The sequence below is a fragment of the Zingiber officinale genome, chromosome 9B, assembly GCF_018446385.1.
Source record: "Zingiber officinale cultivar Zhangliang chromosome 9B, Zo_v1.1, whole genome shotgun sequence".
In the NCBI taxonomy this organism is placed as follows: Eukaryota; Viridiplantae; Streptophyta; class Magnoliopsida; order Zingiberales; family Zingiberaceae; genus Zingiber; species Zingiber officinale.
This window is the reverse complement of record NC_056003.1, coordinates 12,683,285-12,700,156: the sequence shown is the minus strand read 5'-3', so window position 1 is coordinate 12,700,156 and position 16,872 is coordinate 12,683,285. Positions and strand designations below refer to the sequence as shown.

The 16,872-nt window shown below is 36.6% G+C and overlaps 2 protein-coding genes across 3 annotated transcripts; one reads left to right on the top strand and one right to left on the bottom strand.

Annotated features, from left to right (window-relative positions):
• Positions 1-1,686: 1,686 nt before the first annotated feature.
• LOC122022338 (very-long-chain 3-oxoacyl-CoA reductase-like protein At1g24470) lies at positions 1,687-4,503 on the bottom strand. 2 transcript variants are annotated; one of them, XM_042580300.1, is made up of 3 exons: positions 3,852-4,503; positions 3,254-3,323; positions 1,687-2,037 (listed from the first exon to the last, which is right to left on the bottom strand). In XM_042580300.1, the coding sequence occupies exons 1-3, from the start codon at positions 4,499-4,501 to the stop codon at positions 1,783-1,785; spliced, it is 975 nt and encodes a 324-aa protein (XP_042436234.1). In that variant the 5' UTR covers positions 4,502-4,503; the 3' UTR covers positions 1,687-1,782. The 2 variants fall into 2 exon arrangements, with proteins under 2 accessions (XP_042436234.1, XP_042436235.1); XM_042580301.1 differs by having other exon boundaries at positions 1,687-2,013.
• Positions 4,504-5,995: 1,492 nt separating this feature from the next.
• Positions 5,996-16,650, top strand: LOC122022336 (lysine-specific demethylase JMJ705-like). The gene is made up of 7 exons (XM_042580298.1): positions 5,996-6,956; positions 7,414-7,492; positions 7,571-7,638; positions 8,549-8,699; positions 10,405-11,114; positions 12,189-12,983; positions 14,746-16,650. The coding sequence occupies exons 1-7, from the start codon at positions 6,056-6,058 to the stop codon at positions 16,158-16,160; spliced, it is 4,119 nt and encodes a 1,372-aa protein (XP_042436232.1). The 5' UTR covers positions 5,996-6,055; the 3' UTR covers positions 16,161-16,650.
• The last annotated feature ends 222 nt before the right edge of the window (positions 16,651-16,872 follow it).

The following is a 16,872-nucleotide window of genomic DNA, read 5'->3' as shown; positions in this document are numbered from 1 at the left end:
CAATTAATATATAAAAATAATGTTATTAAAATATTTTTAATAATAATTTACAAAATGTATTTTAACCGATTATATTTTAATCATTTAGTATTGTTCTTATATTTATTGAAAAAAATTAGAAAAACGTCCTAAATTTTTAGGAAAAAATGTTATGAGGACGACGTCCGCTCTATTTTTTCCGGTTTTAAAAGTATTAGTAACGTTGATTAAAGTGTAAAAATGTCTTCATGTTACTTTAATTCGATAAAGTTATTATAGATAAAGATTATTTATGTTGATTTATTTAAACATAGTGTAAGACTTAACTGCATGCTATAATAAAGGAATACCCTTCTAATAAAAATAATAATAAAATATGCGTTTTTTTTTTACTTTAGCGCTTAATTAAAACTATTTTAATTTAGTTTGTACTCTACAATTTATGACAGTTTTAATGAAAATCTACTGTGTTAGGTGCATTTTTAAATTAAAAAGGAAAGTTTTTTTAATATTGGACAATAATGTTTTTTTTTATTGTGAAATACTTTTAAAAAATTAATATTTTCTCCATAATAAAAAAGATAGAAAAAGAAAGCAATCTTTTTTAATCTATTCATGGCTCACTGCATGGCTCACTCATGCCCATGAATAGAAGTGGCAACAGCACGGCCACTGTCATACGGTTGGCCACTTCATGGCGCACAAGCAACCTATTCATAGCTCACTTCAATATTCGGAGTTTCAGACGTCCATACGGTCGACCCTTTAGCTATCAAGATAAATTAAGAAATTCAACCGGTCATTTCCTGTCAACTTATCCGGATCGATAGGTATCTGTTTCTATAAATTTATTTTGTAATCACTAATTCGATTATACCCTGAGAGTAATTTTTTTTTAATCTCATCCAATTAAAATCATCTCAGACGTCTATTATCATCAGCCCCAGTTAAATACAAATTAAATTACGAAGGACATTTTATCTTGCATATAGATGAGGCATACAAGAAAATATTTTATTTTTTGAATGTCATCCCATTATAATAAAAGAAGATTACGTTTATTTAAATATACAATTTATTACTATATTATAATAAAATTGTTACACCTTTTAAGATGACATCTAATTGTAACACAAGTTGACTACATCTACCTCAGTTTCTCATAGTTCGTTTGTTTATATGACAAAAGTTAAATTTTAAAGATAATTTATAACGGATAATTAAATTGACGATGGATTTTTTTTTTTTTTTTTGATAACATACGTCTGTTATATTTTAAATGCCATTTAATGTCATAGCAATAAATGGAATCTACCGTCTAAGCAATCGCAGTCAATTCTATTACGACCCGTGTCAATTATTTGCGCCAAATTGACGTAACATTAAAATTAAGCGAAAAAAGTGGGCGGTTGCAATTTTGGGGGTTCCCGAAAAAGATAGATATCTACCTTTTTTTTTTCTAAAAAACAAAAGAAGTTTTTTTTTCAATAAATAAAAAAAAATCTTGCACGAAACCTTTATCACGAGTCACGACCGTCCTCAATGTTTTTTTTCAATAATTATTTTAATTTTGCCATTCACTGTTTTACTTTAAAGGGAAAAAAGAGTGATTTTGCCTCAATAATGTTCAATGGGGTGGTCCATCAAACAAAGCTTTCAGATCTTCATTCACTGTCCTGGGCAACTACTACTAGTGGTGGATAAGAATAAACACATTCAATCGACAATTTGAATATAATTATTGCAACAATAATTATAAAAGATATCATAAATCTTTCGAGACAACAAAGCAATATATACCAATTAGCTAGCACAATATAACTTGTGGCCCATGGCCTGGCTCCTTTTGAATTCGCCAAGGATGAGTCGCCATCTATTGAGCAGGAAGTGAGGGATAAACCCCAAGAGCCACCACTGAAGGGAATGCGACCAGTACGGACTGCACCTCGTCTCGTAGCCTATGCAGTCCACTGCGGCCTTGGCATACCTCTCCGGCGACGGTACGAAGGTGGATGGCTTCTGGATGTCCACCATCTTCGTGGCCACATAGAAAGGAATCTACGATATTAATTATTAAATTCAATGAGAATTTAATTATTACTACTGTCGAGGTACGTCCGTTTAATATCCTTCTGTGCTGTATTAATAACGAGGGTGCTTTTCCCACCTTTTCTGACGCACCCCCTCCATCCGGCCCCATCTTCATTTTAAATTTCTTCCGTTTCTATCCCTTTTTTTTTTTTTCCTTTATTCATTTTATTTTTTTAAAATTTATCCCTTATTTGTTTTTCTGTTTTTTTTTAAGTTTTATTTTTTAATCACTTTTTTTTAATCTTTATCAATTTTTTTAATAATCTTTTATTATATATTTATAATTTTTTTATTTATTTTTAGTTATAGATTTTAGGAGAGGAATATTTTGACATGTGTCTAGAGGATATATACTTTAAAGAGAGTGAAAAATATGACATGTGTCAAAAATTAGAATGAGATAATTTAAAGGGATGAAAGAGATAATTTAAAGGGATGAGAAATTTTGATATGAATAATTTAAAGAGAGTGGTAAATTCTGAGATGTGTCAAGAGTTGAAAGTAGAGTAATTTAAAATAATAAAAGACTTTGACGTATGTCAAGGATTGGAAGAAGAGTAATTTAAAGGGATGAGAGACTTTGACATGTGTCAAGGGTTGGAAGGAGAGTAATTTAAAGGGATAAAAGATTTTGACACGTGTCAAGCGTTGGAAGGGGGATAATTTAAAAGGATGAGAGATTTTGACATATGTCAATGGTTGGAAGGAGATAATTTAAAGGGAATAGAGGTTCTGACATATGTCAAGAGTTGAAGATACGTAATTTAAAAGGAGAGGGTGTTTTGAAAAAATAAAAAAATTATAAAAAATAATAAACAAAATTGATTAAAAATAAAATTAAATAAAAAGTTAAAAATAATAATCAAAATTAATTAAAAAATTAAATAAAATTTTAAAAATAATAATCAAAATTAATTTAAAAAAAAAAAAATTAAAAAACATATAAGTATAGTTGAAAAACTAATAAACAAAATTAATTAAAAAATAAAATTAAACAAAATTTATAAAAATTAAAAAATATAGAAGTATTATGAAAAAATAATAAATAAAATTAAAAAAATAAAGGAAAAAAAAAGGAATACAATTGTCATTTGATAAAGGAGAGAAAGGAGGGGAGAGGAGTGCAGTGTCACCTCCGGAGGGAAAAGTAATTTACATTAATAACATAATTAAAAGGACCTACCTGGCACTGCACGTCGATGCCCATGCTCCTGTACTCCACCTGCAAGCTGCTCGAGAGCTGGCCAATGTACCTGGAAGGGAACGCAAATAACGTGATGCACAGGCATGGGCACAGTAAATTGGATTAAAATTAATGTGATGGACATGAATCAGTATTTATGAATCATGTGGCCCATGTGACTTCTCTTTTTTTTTTTTAATAATAATAATAAGAATAATAAAATGCATGTCGTGGTTTAATTGTTTCAAAAATGCGAAAATAAATTTGGTGATCAAGGGTGACAGTGGTCGTACTGTTGCCACTTGTGGAGTTTCGAGTGAACCCTTACTTTGTGTTGGGTTGGACCATTTCAGTGTGCAGTTAGGCATCGCAAATTTAACGCTTCCCACTGATTAACTTTTGATGACTTTGTTTAATTTGAATGTGTTAATTCTCTTAATTATCCCAAATTGATGACGATAAAAATATACTTAACCCAGAGGTTACGTGTTATGGTTTTGTTTTGCTTGTTTGATTAGAATCTTAATTAAGAAATTTTTTAGTGTATTAATTAATTAGCTGTTAATGAGGGAGAGGAGGAGTTAAACTATGAGCTTACGCTTTTGTGGCGGCGTAGACGGCGGAGAAGGGAAACGACGGCAGCACCACGGAGGCGGCCGAGCCGACGTTGACCACGGCGCCCCTGCGCCGGCGCAGCATCCCCGGGACGACGGCGCGCGCCACCCTGGTGGCCGCCTCGGCGTTGACGCGCACGATGCCGCGCCAGGTCGCCTCGTCGGCCTCGTGGAAGTACATGGCGTGTGGGAGCGTGGCGCCGGCGCAGTTCACCAGCACGCCGACGTCGAGCGCGTCGACGGCGGACTGGAGCCTCGCGAAGCCGGAGAGGTCGTCGTCGGCGAGGTCGAGGACGAGGCAGTCGACCTTGACGGCGGGGTGGGCGGCGGCAGCGGCGACGTCGAAGGCCGCGTCGGCCAGCTTGGCGGGGTGGCGGCCGACGAGAAGGAGGTGGAGGCCGCGGCGGGCGAGCTCCGCGGCGAAGGCCTTCCCGATGCCGTCTGACGCGCCGGTGACGACGGCCCAGGCGCCGTAGGAGTTGAGGTTCTTGGGGGTACGGAGGAGAGTGCAGTACAGGTGGCGGAGGAGGGCGGCGGCGGACCGGAGGAGCAGAAGAAATCCGACGGAGGAGAGGAGGAGGAGCCACCAGGGCAAGGAATTGAGAAGGAGAAGGAGCTCCGTAGCCATAGCCATGGCCATGGAAATCGAAGCCTGATGGCAATTTATAGATTCCAAAAAATAATTTTTATTTTAAGACCAAAACTTGCCTAAATCTTGTACCGGGCCTTCTGTTTTTACGTAATACTTCTGACAATTTTTAAAGTCTCTCAATTCTCAAATTGCTCCAATTTAGCATTTTAAAATTATTAAATTATTATGATTTGATAATTTATATGTGATTTCATTTTCGTTTCAACATAACTATTTTTTAGTGATCAAGGATTTTATTTTGGATTCTGAATATTTAAATAATTCATGGGAAATAAACATATTTTTATAAATAAAAAAATAAATTAAACCATTTTGGTTTAAAGTGGAGCAAGCACGGATTTTATTGAAAGCCACTCAACGGGCCGAAATTTCACTGTTTTTATTAAAGGCTTATTTATTACTTTGGCAGCTTTCCATTAATGACCGGACTTGTAATTCAAGGGCAAACAGGTGATATAATTAGCACCACATGAAAAAATTGAGCAAAAATTAAAACTTAACACTTATTTTTGTTATCATTAAAATGTATTTTATATTGAAAAAAATGTAAAAGATCTTTATTTTAAAATTATTATAATTATTTCAGCTAAAATATAAAATTATTCTAATTTTTTCAATATATGGTTCTCTTTTGGAGAGCTATTTTAATTATGACCTGAATAATTATATAAAAATATAATATCCTTAACTAAAACTTTTAAATCTAATCTTACAAAATATTGTCTCAAAGATAGGTGTATAAGCCCAGGCAAATTTAGTTAGGCCCAAATGGCCCATTTAACCATCGTCTAATATAATTTTTGGAGGAAAAAAGCAATAAAAAAATCTACAAATGGTAAAATGAGAATTAAAAAAGGCAACTTTTTCATATCAATAAAAGGAAAGATTCTATCTAATGTATGCCTATCATTTCAATGGACACGACCTAACTCATCTGCCAGCATTATTAAAAGAATATTTCACTTTGGTCTCCACAGTTTACTTTATTTTTTAAAATGTACTTAAATTCTCGAAATTTAATGGTATTTTGATCACGTGAGAAGTTTGAGGTCTATTTTGAAAAATAAAAAAATGCGAGGGGTAATCTAAACTTCTCAAATTACTGATAAATTTAATTGAAAGGAATAAAAAATGTGCTCTTTTTTTTGTTATGATTAAAAAAACATGAAATCATAATTTACTCCTGATATAAGAATAGAGCATATGGCTATTAATATATTCCAAAGGGTAAAGTAGACATTGCACCGCTACTCGAACCGAGCTTGTGTCCAACAGATTTTAGACCTATACAAAAGACGGCGGCTCCACTTTGGTCTAATAATGATTAACATCTGAAAATAGTCAAATACCAAGGTAAAGAGGCAAGCCCTTTTTTTTAAAAAATAAAAAAATAAGTAGGAAATAGGTGAAATATAAATTGTTTTTATTAAAAAAATTTAATAAAAATTTATCGCATTACCTCCTCCTCTCCCTCGATCCAAAACCCTTCCACTCTCTCCTCTGTTTAGGAATGGGGAAGCGCCTTCCGCGTCACTAATGGCATCTGCGGTGTCGTCGGCGGCCCCGGGAGTGGTGGCGCCGGAGCCAGTGCCGCTGGAGGTCCCGCCGTGGCTCAAAGGGCTCCCATTGGCGCCGGAGTTCCACCCCACCGTGCAGGAGTTCGTCGACCCCATCGCGTACATCCTCAGGATTGAGAGGGAGGCTTCCTCGTACGGCATCTGCAAGATCGTGCCTCCCTTCCCGCCCGCCCCTAAGAAGACGGCCGTGGCCAACCTCAACCGCTCCTTCGCCTCCCGCAACCTCTCGGGGAGCGGCGGCCGGAAGTCGTCCTCCTTCACCACGCGGCAACAGCAGGTAGGGTTCTGCCCCCGCCGCCCCCGCCCCGTGCAGAAGCCCGTCTGGCAGAGCGGCGAGCGGTACACGCTCCAGCAGTTCGAGGCCAAGGCCAGGCAACTCGAGCGCTCCCACCTCCGTCGATCAGCCGGCCGCAAGGCTGCCTCTTCGGAGGCTCTCTCCCCGCTCGAGATTGAGACCCTGTTCTGGCGAGCCTCCGCTGACAAACCCTTTGCGGTGGAGTATGCCAACGACATGCCTGGATCAGGGTTTCCGCTGCTGGCCCCTTCCACCCGGCGCTGGCGTGAGGACGCTCCGGCTAATGTGGGGGAGTCTACATGGAACATGCGGGGAGTGTCGCGAGGTAAGGGATCGCTGCTGCGGTTTATGAAGGAGGAGATCCCCGGGGTGACATCCCCAATGGTCTACGCAGCAATGTTGTTCAGTTGGTTTGCTTGGCATGTTGAAGACCATGAGCTGCACAGCTTGAATTACCTGCATATGGGCGCGGGCAAGACCTGGTACGGAGTGCCGAGGGATGCTAGGCTCGCGTTCGAGGAGGTCGTTCGTGTGCATGGCTATGGAGGGGAGGTGAATCCGCTCGGTGGGTTTGTCTGCCTTGACATGCATATTTATCCTACATTTCTTACTTCTATCTACTTAATTGATATTCTATCTTAGCCTTGTAATGCTTTCCTTGAAGATCTTCAGTCTTCACTAAACATAGGGTAGGTTTTCATGGGAAACTAAGGATTAAGATTGTAGATGGTTTTAGAGTCACTGTACCTTATACTGATACACATTGAGGAACATTAGCTTATTAATCATTGCACAAAATGGAAAAAGCATGTTGGTAACTTGATTAGGTAGTCCTGCATACGTTTGGAATTCTAAAAACGAACCAATTTATGCAACACAGGAAGTTTTTTGCATAGAAGACTGTGTGGGTTTTGCCTCTTTAGAACCTGTTTCATAATTTATTTTGTTTTTATCCACTCAATTCTATGGATTCAACTAATTGCTTGCCAAACCTCGTGCTAATACGGCTAAGATGATGACAGTGACTTATGCAATCCTGGGTGAGAAGACCACAGTTATGTCTCCTGAAGTACTTGTTGGAGCAGGAATCCCATGTTGCAGGTGATAATTTAAAACATAGTGATTTTGGTATTTTATCTATTATTTACTAACGTTTTAAAACTGTGTTTATTAAATTAGGTTGGTTCAGAATGCTGGTGATTTTGTTGTCACTTTTCCTGGGGCTTATCATTCTGGGTTCAGCCATGGTAAACAATTATTTTCTTCATCGTGATGACCTTATTATGAATAATTATTTCTGCTGAATAGGTGACTCCATACTGATACACGAAAAACAGGATCAGGTAATGCTCAAATTATATTTTTGAGATATGCCAACTATGTGGGCGATAAACCACTGACCTTTGGTGAATGAACACTCTGTTCCAGGCATGCCTTGTTTCACGGGTTTAGTCATAGTATCTTCAAACGTGACCTGAACTAGCTAGGAATTAGGATAAGGGTGAGACTCTTTGAATCCTTATCCTTTGTTTTAGGCCACACCTAGTAAAAATAGCCTATAAATTCATTTAGACAATTTTCTTCTATCTTGCAAATATAAGTAGCACATGTACCTTCTGTGCCTGCATAGGTTAAACGTATTGGATTCTTTTAACCTTTCTCAATTCTAGCATCTTAATTGGACAGTTTATGACAGGATTCATGTATGTTGTATTGTATGGAGTCTAAATCAATTTTTTTTTCTTGTTTGACACACTTCACATTTTTCAAGGCTCTAAATTTTGTTTCTTTCAAATATATAATCATAGTTAGTGTTGGAGACCAAACTATGCTGCAAACACAACATATTGTGATCAGCAATTTGTGTTCAATGGAACTAGTGAAAAATTAGCCCGTGCAATTGATTGTCATGAAAGTTGTCTTAAAAGTTTGATTGAACAATTTTTGTTATGATAATCTAAAATACACTTTTGATTGCATAAGGTAACTTAGCTGTATCATCATCTTGGTATTTCCTAATCTTTGAAGCCTTGATATGTGGTCTGATATGCATATCCAAGATTCTTAAACTTGATTTGCCGTATCATATGTGGAAATTTTCATACCAAGACATCGTTATTGCATTTATTAGAATGATGTCTTCTTTTGTCATTGTAGGATTCAATTGTGGTGAAGCAGCAAATATAGCTACTCCTGAATGGTTGAGATTTGCCAAAGAAGCTGCAGTGAGGAGGGCTTCAATAAACTATCCTCCTATGGTGTCTCATTATCAATTGCTATATGCACTTGCAATATCATCAAGCAGAAGGTTTGCCTGTTGCTTTATTTGTATATTATCTTTCTGTTAGTGTGTATCACTTTCTTGTATGATTATCTTTTGCATAAGTTTGCTTTGCAAGTAGGTAAAGGGACCTGAAGGGGATCAGTAGTTGGTAGTCATGGAGGTCAGAAGTAATAAAGGGACTAAAAGGAGATCAATACATGTTTGGACAATAAACTTGTTTCTCAAGGGCACACACTTATTGCAGTGTGTTGATCGCTAGTAAAATAGTATTACTTGGAATTGTGTAGTTTGTTTTCTCTGTTCTTTCAATATCTCTCACACCTGCCTTTCTTCCTCTACGCCAACTCTTCTTTCAAGGACTGATCTACTAGTTCCAGGGTTTTCCGGGTCAGTGTTTGTTCCTTTCTATCATATGGCTCTAATCTCAAATGCATACTAGAATTCCAATGATTGAACACAAGACCTTCTCAATATATGGATAATGGAGTACATATGGTGAGTATGAATTGGACACACTGCTACTTTAGGCTTGCTAGTTAAATATGTTTGACATATTGTTGTCACATTTTCAATTCTTGCTGAAGAGCTATTCGCTCTGTATTCCAAATTTCCATTATACAAGGATCTTAAGTATAAAATAAATATTGAGATTTTTTGAGAGCCCAGTCTCTTATCTATCATTCTATCTATAAGGCTATGGTATTAATGATTTTCAAAGGGGTTTAAAATGAGCATATTTAAAGCACATGATGATTGAACCTATGAGTTGCTTGATTTATATATAGAACTAATTGCATATTGTAAAGCTAATACGAAGAGGATATATGTCAGAATTACTATGAAAAATTTACTGTTACTAATCTAAAGCTCAGCTATATATTGCAATTATGGGAATGACTATTCTTCTAGGAAACAATGCATGCAACCACCTATACAGCTATACTGATGGTTCATACGAGTCCTTGACTGTAGTCCCTACACAAGTTTTTCTGTTTGGTGTTAGTTCATGTGGTTTATGTTGTGGCATATGCACTGCCTTGTATTGATGCACCATTTATGGTTGACATGAGCATTTCTTTTGTGAGACATCATATTCTTTTCTCATTCCTAAGGTGTAAAAGAGAAAAATTAAAATGTTTTAGAAATTAAATGAGTTATAAGTATTCTTGTGAATCATGATAACTATTTGTTTGCTTTCTGATAACATAAATATATTCTTGATGAATAATGTGTTAAATGCATCTCTACCTTCTTTTTCTCCCCTTTATTCAAGCAAACTTCTTACATTATATCCATTTGTATGTTCTCAGTGTGGCTTACCCCTATGCCTCTAGTTTCTAATATTGTATTTCTTTGTGTATATAAAAATTATGCCTTCTTATTTTATTTTATTTTTTCAATAAATATTTAGAATGAACTGTGATGGCATGACTACCTAGGTTTTCAGTTGGGCTTCCATTTCATAGAATCTTTTTTTATTCCACGGTTTATGTTTCAATAAAGGAATATGAGGTCATAACTTCTTTGGTTATGAAATGCACTATTTATTTATTTTTAGTTTGATAAATGTGAATGCAGTAGATTTAATTTTCATTGTGGCGGGCTGGCAGCTATGAATGCCTAAAATTATTTGTACTATGATGATTTTAGAAGAATTGTTTTTCTACTGATGAATTTATGTTTCAGATGCATAATTCTTATGTAGAATGATTGCCTTTTTTCTTTATAGGATGCCCATAGGCGATGGAAGCGAACCACGAAGTTCTAGGCTAAAAGATAAGATGAAAGGAGAAGGAGAAGAGGTGGTCAAAAATGCATTTGTTCAAAGTGTGATTCAAAATAATCGCCTCCTTGATATTCTTCAGGATGCTGGAACATCCTGTGTAGTTCTTCCACAGAATGCATCTGAATGTTCTTTCTATTCAAATTCACTGGTCAGGTCTCAAGTCAAGGTAAAGCCTAGATTATCACTTGGTCTGTGCAGTCATCAAGAGGCTGTAGATGCATCACGACTTGTTCCTTCTAGTGATGTTGGTCCTGGATGGAATTCAAGAATTAGAAATTTCAATGGGTTATTTTCATATGGAGGAAATTCATCTGTAGAAAGCGATAAAATGATTTCATCTAGTACATCTGATGAACATGCTAGTCCTTGTGTCCTCTCCTCAACCTCTGTTTTACAAAATTTGGAAGGTGAAAAAGAAGGGACAATACAAGCTAATGGTTTGCTGGATCAAGGATTGTTGTCATGTGTAACATGTGGAATTTTGAGCTTTGCTTGTGTGGCTATCATTCAACCAAGAGAGTCGGCAGCCAAATATCTAATTTCTGCTGATTGTGATTTCCTTAAGGATCATGCTATTGGTTCTGGAGAAGTTACTGGTGTAAATACAAATACAAATTGGAAGTCAAATGGAAATAATTTGGTTGCCGACATTGGTAAGATGGTATTTCAATTTTGCAAAGTCTCATCAGAATAATTTTCTTGTTCATTTTTAATGAATTTTAAACTTCATTTTTTTTTGTTCTACTTAAATTTGCTTAAGTTTAAAAATGTGATCTTTCTAGAAAGAAAACTCTCCTTTCTCCTCTCAGACATTACTAGTATAGAGATGCTTTGCTTACTGAGTCTTGTATTCTCGAGGACCTTTTATTGTAACTGATACTATGAGATGAACTATGAAAACTGTGTTTGAGAATGTTAAGAGCTGCTTGCTAAATTCTTAATCAAACATATAGCAGTTTTAATATTTGACAGATTCCACCATATTATGTGCTTCCTGACTTTCTAATGAATCATAGGCAACCTCAAGATTTTAATATTTGAAGTTTGTTGCTATAAATGTGTTTTTTGGATATCTTGATGGAAAACCTTGAAACTTATTGTTTGTTAGTAAATTTGCTTTAAATTTTGTTTAGTGTTGCTCAATGTTCATGAGAAAAATATCTACTAGTTCATCTAATGCTTGTTCTTTGCTATGTTAATGTGGTCGAAGGATGTTTATGCTGGAGATGGGTTGTTTGGTCAAACAAAACATTAAAATCTTGGAGATGTATAACTTCCCTCTTTAATATAGAATATTGGTCTAAGATTGGAGAACTTTAACAATAAACTTTTGGATTTACTTGTTATCCAATCTAATCTTTGAAATCAGTTCAAGTATGTACCTTTTGTTATTCTTTGTTAATCATTATTTCTTGCTTGTGGTTTATTTGCACTTGATCCATATTGGTCCTTTTCACATTTTTGTAGATTTTGGGTTATGTGTTACTCTAACAAATCTTCATTGTACAAAGCTTAGATATTGAATTTTTTGGTACTAAAAGATTAATGCGTTTTTCTTTGGTCAAATGAAATATATCTTATCATTCTTTCTGCATCTCACTTACTGGAAATAGGCTCCCTGACTGAACTATTTATCTATTTTTATTCATTACATTCTTCACCTGTTGCGGAAATTTACTCTGCCAACTGATTAAATGATAACTGATTGTACTGTTACCTTTATTCAGCTCAGGGTTCAGACCAGAGTGTGGATATGTTTTCTGATGTTACATGTCCGAGAGATACTTCTGCACTTGATCTTTTAGCTTCTGTTTATGCTGATACGTCCGACATCGAAGATGGTGTCCAAGATGATGACAAAAATGTCGTGGAAGATTCAACACCATGTAATGGCAATCATTACTCTGAAACTGCTGTTGCACTCCAAAATCTCTTCTCGAAGGAGGCTGCATGTGAGTTGGACTTGTGTTTGGCAGGATCAGACTGTCAAATTGCTACATCAGCTCAAAGTCCTCAATCTGAGGGTGTTTCATATAATTTAGATGGGAAAACCAATTGTTTTGTGGATGGCAAAAGCCATCTAAAACCAGAGTTATCTAGTCCAAGTCAATCAGAAACAGGGGACATAGTGAATACATCTGATTCAGAGGATAATGATACTGTAAGGCTCAAGGGGGAACCTAGAGATGTGAGTTGCAAGAAATTATATGGTGTTTGTGAGAAGATCGAGACTACTGGAAATTACTACAGCATATTGAGAATGGGAAATCAAACATCTATTTCATCAAATATTTCTGTCAAACGTGATATTTGTGGCAACCCAACTGTGCCAGGATTTAAGGCTGGGATACAGTCAGAAATGAGGAATTTTGATCCAAAATTGTCAATCTGTATGCCAACCATGCAAGGATCTGACAAGGATTCTTCCAGAATGCATGTATTCTGTCTTGAGCATGCTGCAGAAGTTGAAAAACGTCTGCAGCCAGTAGGTGGGGTGCATATGATGCTTCTATGTCATCCAGGTGATGTTCTGAATTATGTGATTGTGCATTTCTGTTGAAAGGCTATTTTATGTTGTATTATTTTTCACTCTTGTCCTAAAATATCTGAATTTGGTGATCGTGCATTTCTGTTGAAAGGCTATTTTATGTTGTATTATTTTTTACTCCTATACTAAAATATCATTTCTTTGTATTATTTCTATTTCTGTCCCCATTTATCCTTATACTATTCCTTTGTGTTTGTCTCTCTGTGTTTGCTCCTTTCCCTTAGAGATGCAGCTTTGTGGGGATTTTGGTGTAGGAGTTGCTTTTTCCTTAACTTTTATATAAATTTCCAAAGATTCATGTTTTGTCTCATATTCGGTCTGCTAAGAGTTGTATACGTATTTCGTATATAACAACCTTCCCAGATAGTAATGAAGAACTCAGAGATTCAAATTATTATTTTTTGTGAACTGAAACAGAAAACTGGACACTGTTTCCTTGAAACTTGAAGCAGAAAACTGAAAGCAGTTTGCAGATCTGCTGTAGGTATTGGAACATGATTGCTTATGTATAAGAGCACCTGTTTCATTTCCATTTCAAACTGACAAAAATAGAAACTTAAGTACGTTGCTGTTCAATTTAAGATTTAGACAACTTTCTGAAGCCACACAAGTGTTAGAAGATGACTGTGTTAATGTGTAAGAAAGTGTGCTTCATTTCCATTTCACATTGGCAAACTACAAACCAGGATTGCTGTTGAGCATGGTGTTGCTTTATTATCAGATACATTGGCTTGCTTAATAGGAACCTTTTTTCATTTTTCTGCTCAACATTTTTGAGCTAACATTGGATGTTATTGTGCTGGTTTGTTTGTTACATGTGACTAATTGAGGGGATAGTCTAACTAATGTAAACCACCTCATTATGATGAGGAGCAACAGTTCATTTCTTGATATTCCTACTGTTGCAGATTGTTGTAGACTTATTCGTAATTTGGTTTCTTCATTTTGTTTAGCAGTTTTGTCTGCAGAAACTAATTACCAGTTGCTTATTATGATAGTGATAGTTAGAAACAATATTCCTTCAAATAGGTAGGAAGGAATTAAATATCCTTGTTATCATTTTTATGCATATGTACGACACATGTGACCAGGGATAACCTAAGTAATGGAAACCAACTCACTACCTCCAGGAGCAACTGTGCATTTATTGATCTTCCTACTGTCGAAGAATGTTGTAGATGTCTTTGTAATTTGCCTTTTCTATTTTGTTTTAAATCTTGTTTGCTGCATCTACTAACAGCTGCTCATTATTAGGGTGATAGCCAGAAGCTCTATTCTATTAAACATGTACTAAATAAATAATTACTCTGTCATTTTAATGTTTTCTGCTCTATGCATCTCTGAGAATTAAATCTTCTTCAAACATAAATCTTGTTCTTTCATTGCTGCTTGTATGGTGGTCATAAAGTTGTGTGTGGAGTGGGTGGGTGGGGGGCATTACCTAATTCTGCTGTAAACTATGTTGACTGTAACCTATCTAATGTGTTGCAATGGATAATAATTCTCTTACAAGAATCCTGTGAGCTGTAGCTTTCATGATACCTGAGTGTGTGCATACAATTTGAATCCTGTAACCTGAAGTACATGTTTGCTATCAAGAGTAAGCTTAAAACTGCATGAACATATACTCGATTCTGGTCAAGTGATAATTGTGTTTTATTTGTTTTTCTTTATGCACATACAATAAAGCTATCTGTAGAGATTGTAAAGTGATTTGCTTGTTATGATAAATGCAGTTTATCCCAAAATAGAATCAGAAGCAAAGTTGCTGGCAAAAGAATTAGGAATTGACTATGTTTGGAAGGATGTTAAATTCAGGGAGGCTGACAAAGAAGACCAAACAAAAATAAAAACAGCCCTAGATGATGAAGAAATCATGCCTTTGAATAGCGATTGGACTGTGAAATTGGGAATCAACCTCTACTATACTGCAAGCCTCAGCAAATCACCTCTCTACAACAAGCAAGTTCCATATAATCCAATCATATACAAAGCCTTTGGTTACAACTCTGTTCGTAACTCCCCTGTGAAATCACAGGCTTGTGGTAGACGTCCAGGCCGGCAGAAGAAAATAGTTGTTGCTGGTAGGTGGTGTGGGAAGGTTTGGATGTCAAACCAAGTTCATCCATTTTTAGCCTACAAAAATGAAACTCTTGACCAGGAGCAGACTGAAGAGGTTTTCTCTCTCGATCCTGACCTGAAACCTTTGGTGGAGACTGATACAGATCATACTAGCAAAGCATCATCCAAAAGGAATGGTGACAATCTGTCTGCAAAAAGGACTGGAAAGAAGAGGAAGAAGTCTATGACGAAGGCAAAATCTAAGAAACCCAGATACTCCAGGGTAGAGAGAAATCCAAAAATGGAAGATGTATCTGAAACTCCAGCATCAACATTGGGAAGGACTCTAAGAAGCAGTCAGTTGAGGCAGAAGGAAGGCACTAGCCAGCTTAAATTGAGTTCCAAAATTGAATCAGGAGGTCCTAGCACTTGTCTCAGGAAACGACCATCCAAGTCTGAAGATCTAAAGAAAAAATTGGCTGTCAAGAAACAATTTGCAAAGAGGAAACCCAGAAAATCTCAAACCGTGAATCTTACAACCAAGGATGAGGATGAACAATATACATGTGACAAACAATCTGGAAAGAGGAAACCCAAAAAGTCTCAACCTGTGAATCTTACGACCAAGGATGATGATGATGATGATGACCAATACACGCGTGATAAACAATCCGCAAAGAGGAAACCTAAAAAATCTCAAACTATGAATCTTACAACCAATGACGAGGATGAACAATACACATGTGATATTGAGGGCTGCTTCATGAGCTTTGCCACAAATCATGAGTTGACATTACACAAGCGAGACATTTGCCCAGTAAAAGGTTGTGGGAAGAAATTTTTCTCTCACAAGTATTTGGTGCAGCACAGGAAGGTACATACTGATGACCGACCATTGGTCTGCCCATGGAAAGGCTGCAAGATGACTTTCAAGTGGCCATGGGCCCGAACTGAACACATACGGGTTCATACTGGGGATCGCCCTTATGTCTGCTCTGAACCTGATTGTGGCCAGACATTTCGTTTTGTGTCGGATTTTAGCCGCCACAAGCGGAAAACAGGGCATTCTGTAAAAAAGTGTCGAAGATGACCGTGATCCAGACTATTATCAGACTGGTCCGTGAAGTCTCATTTGGTGCAGGTAATTTGAAGATTGTAAAATAATGTTCTTGATTGAATGTGCCATTGCTGGCGCTGCAGGTAGAAGCCTCACTGCATGTTCCTCCATTAGTGAACACTAATCTTTCTAGTTTCCACCATTGATCCAATCAAATTGACATTGATTTGTAAGTTATCTTAATCCATCAGTCGGAGACTGATGTTGATGCAGCTGCTAGAAACCTGCCTGACATAGCACCCACCTAGACAACTTTAATTTTGTTGATTGCCCCTTTGTAGATAAGGGCACATCTCTTCTAATTAGTGAATGTTGATGAGCTCTATTACCCGTTCTTTTGTTTCCGGCTCCAATTGGAGGCCTACGGCCGTAAGCTAATGCATGTTATTAGCCAGTTGGATAATAGTTTGACAGACAGGTGAGCCTATTGCTATTTCCTATGACATTGTTTTATATCCTTGCAGCCATTAGTTTCATCTCTGTTAAAGATTGTTGAGCTTAACATGGTTAATAGTAGGTTTCTAATTTCTTAAATTAGTTTTGTATCCTTGTAGTTGTGAAACATTTGGTTAATGGTATAACCCAGCTTGCAACGATAAAAGGTAGTTAATTCTCCAGTTAAGAACATGCACTTTATGTTTTGGTTGAATTCTGAATTGGATGTTGGTTGACCATTGCTATGTTT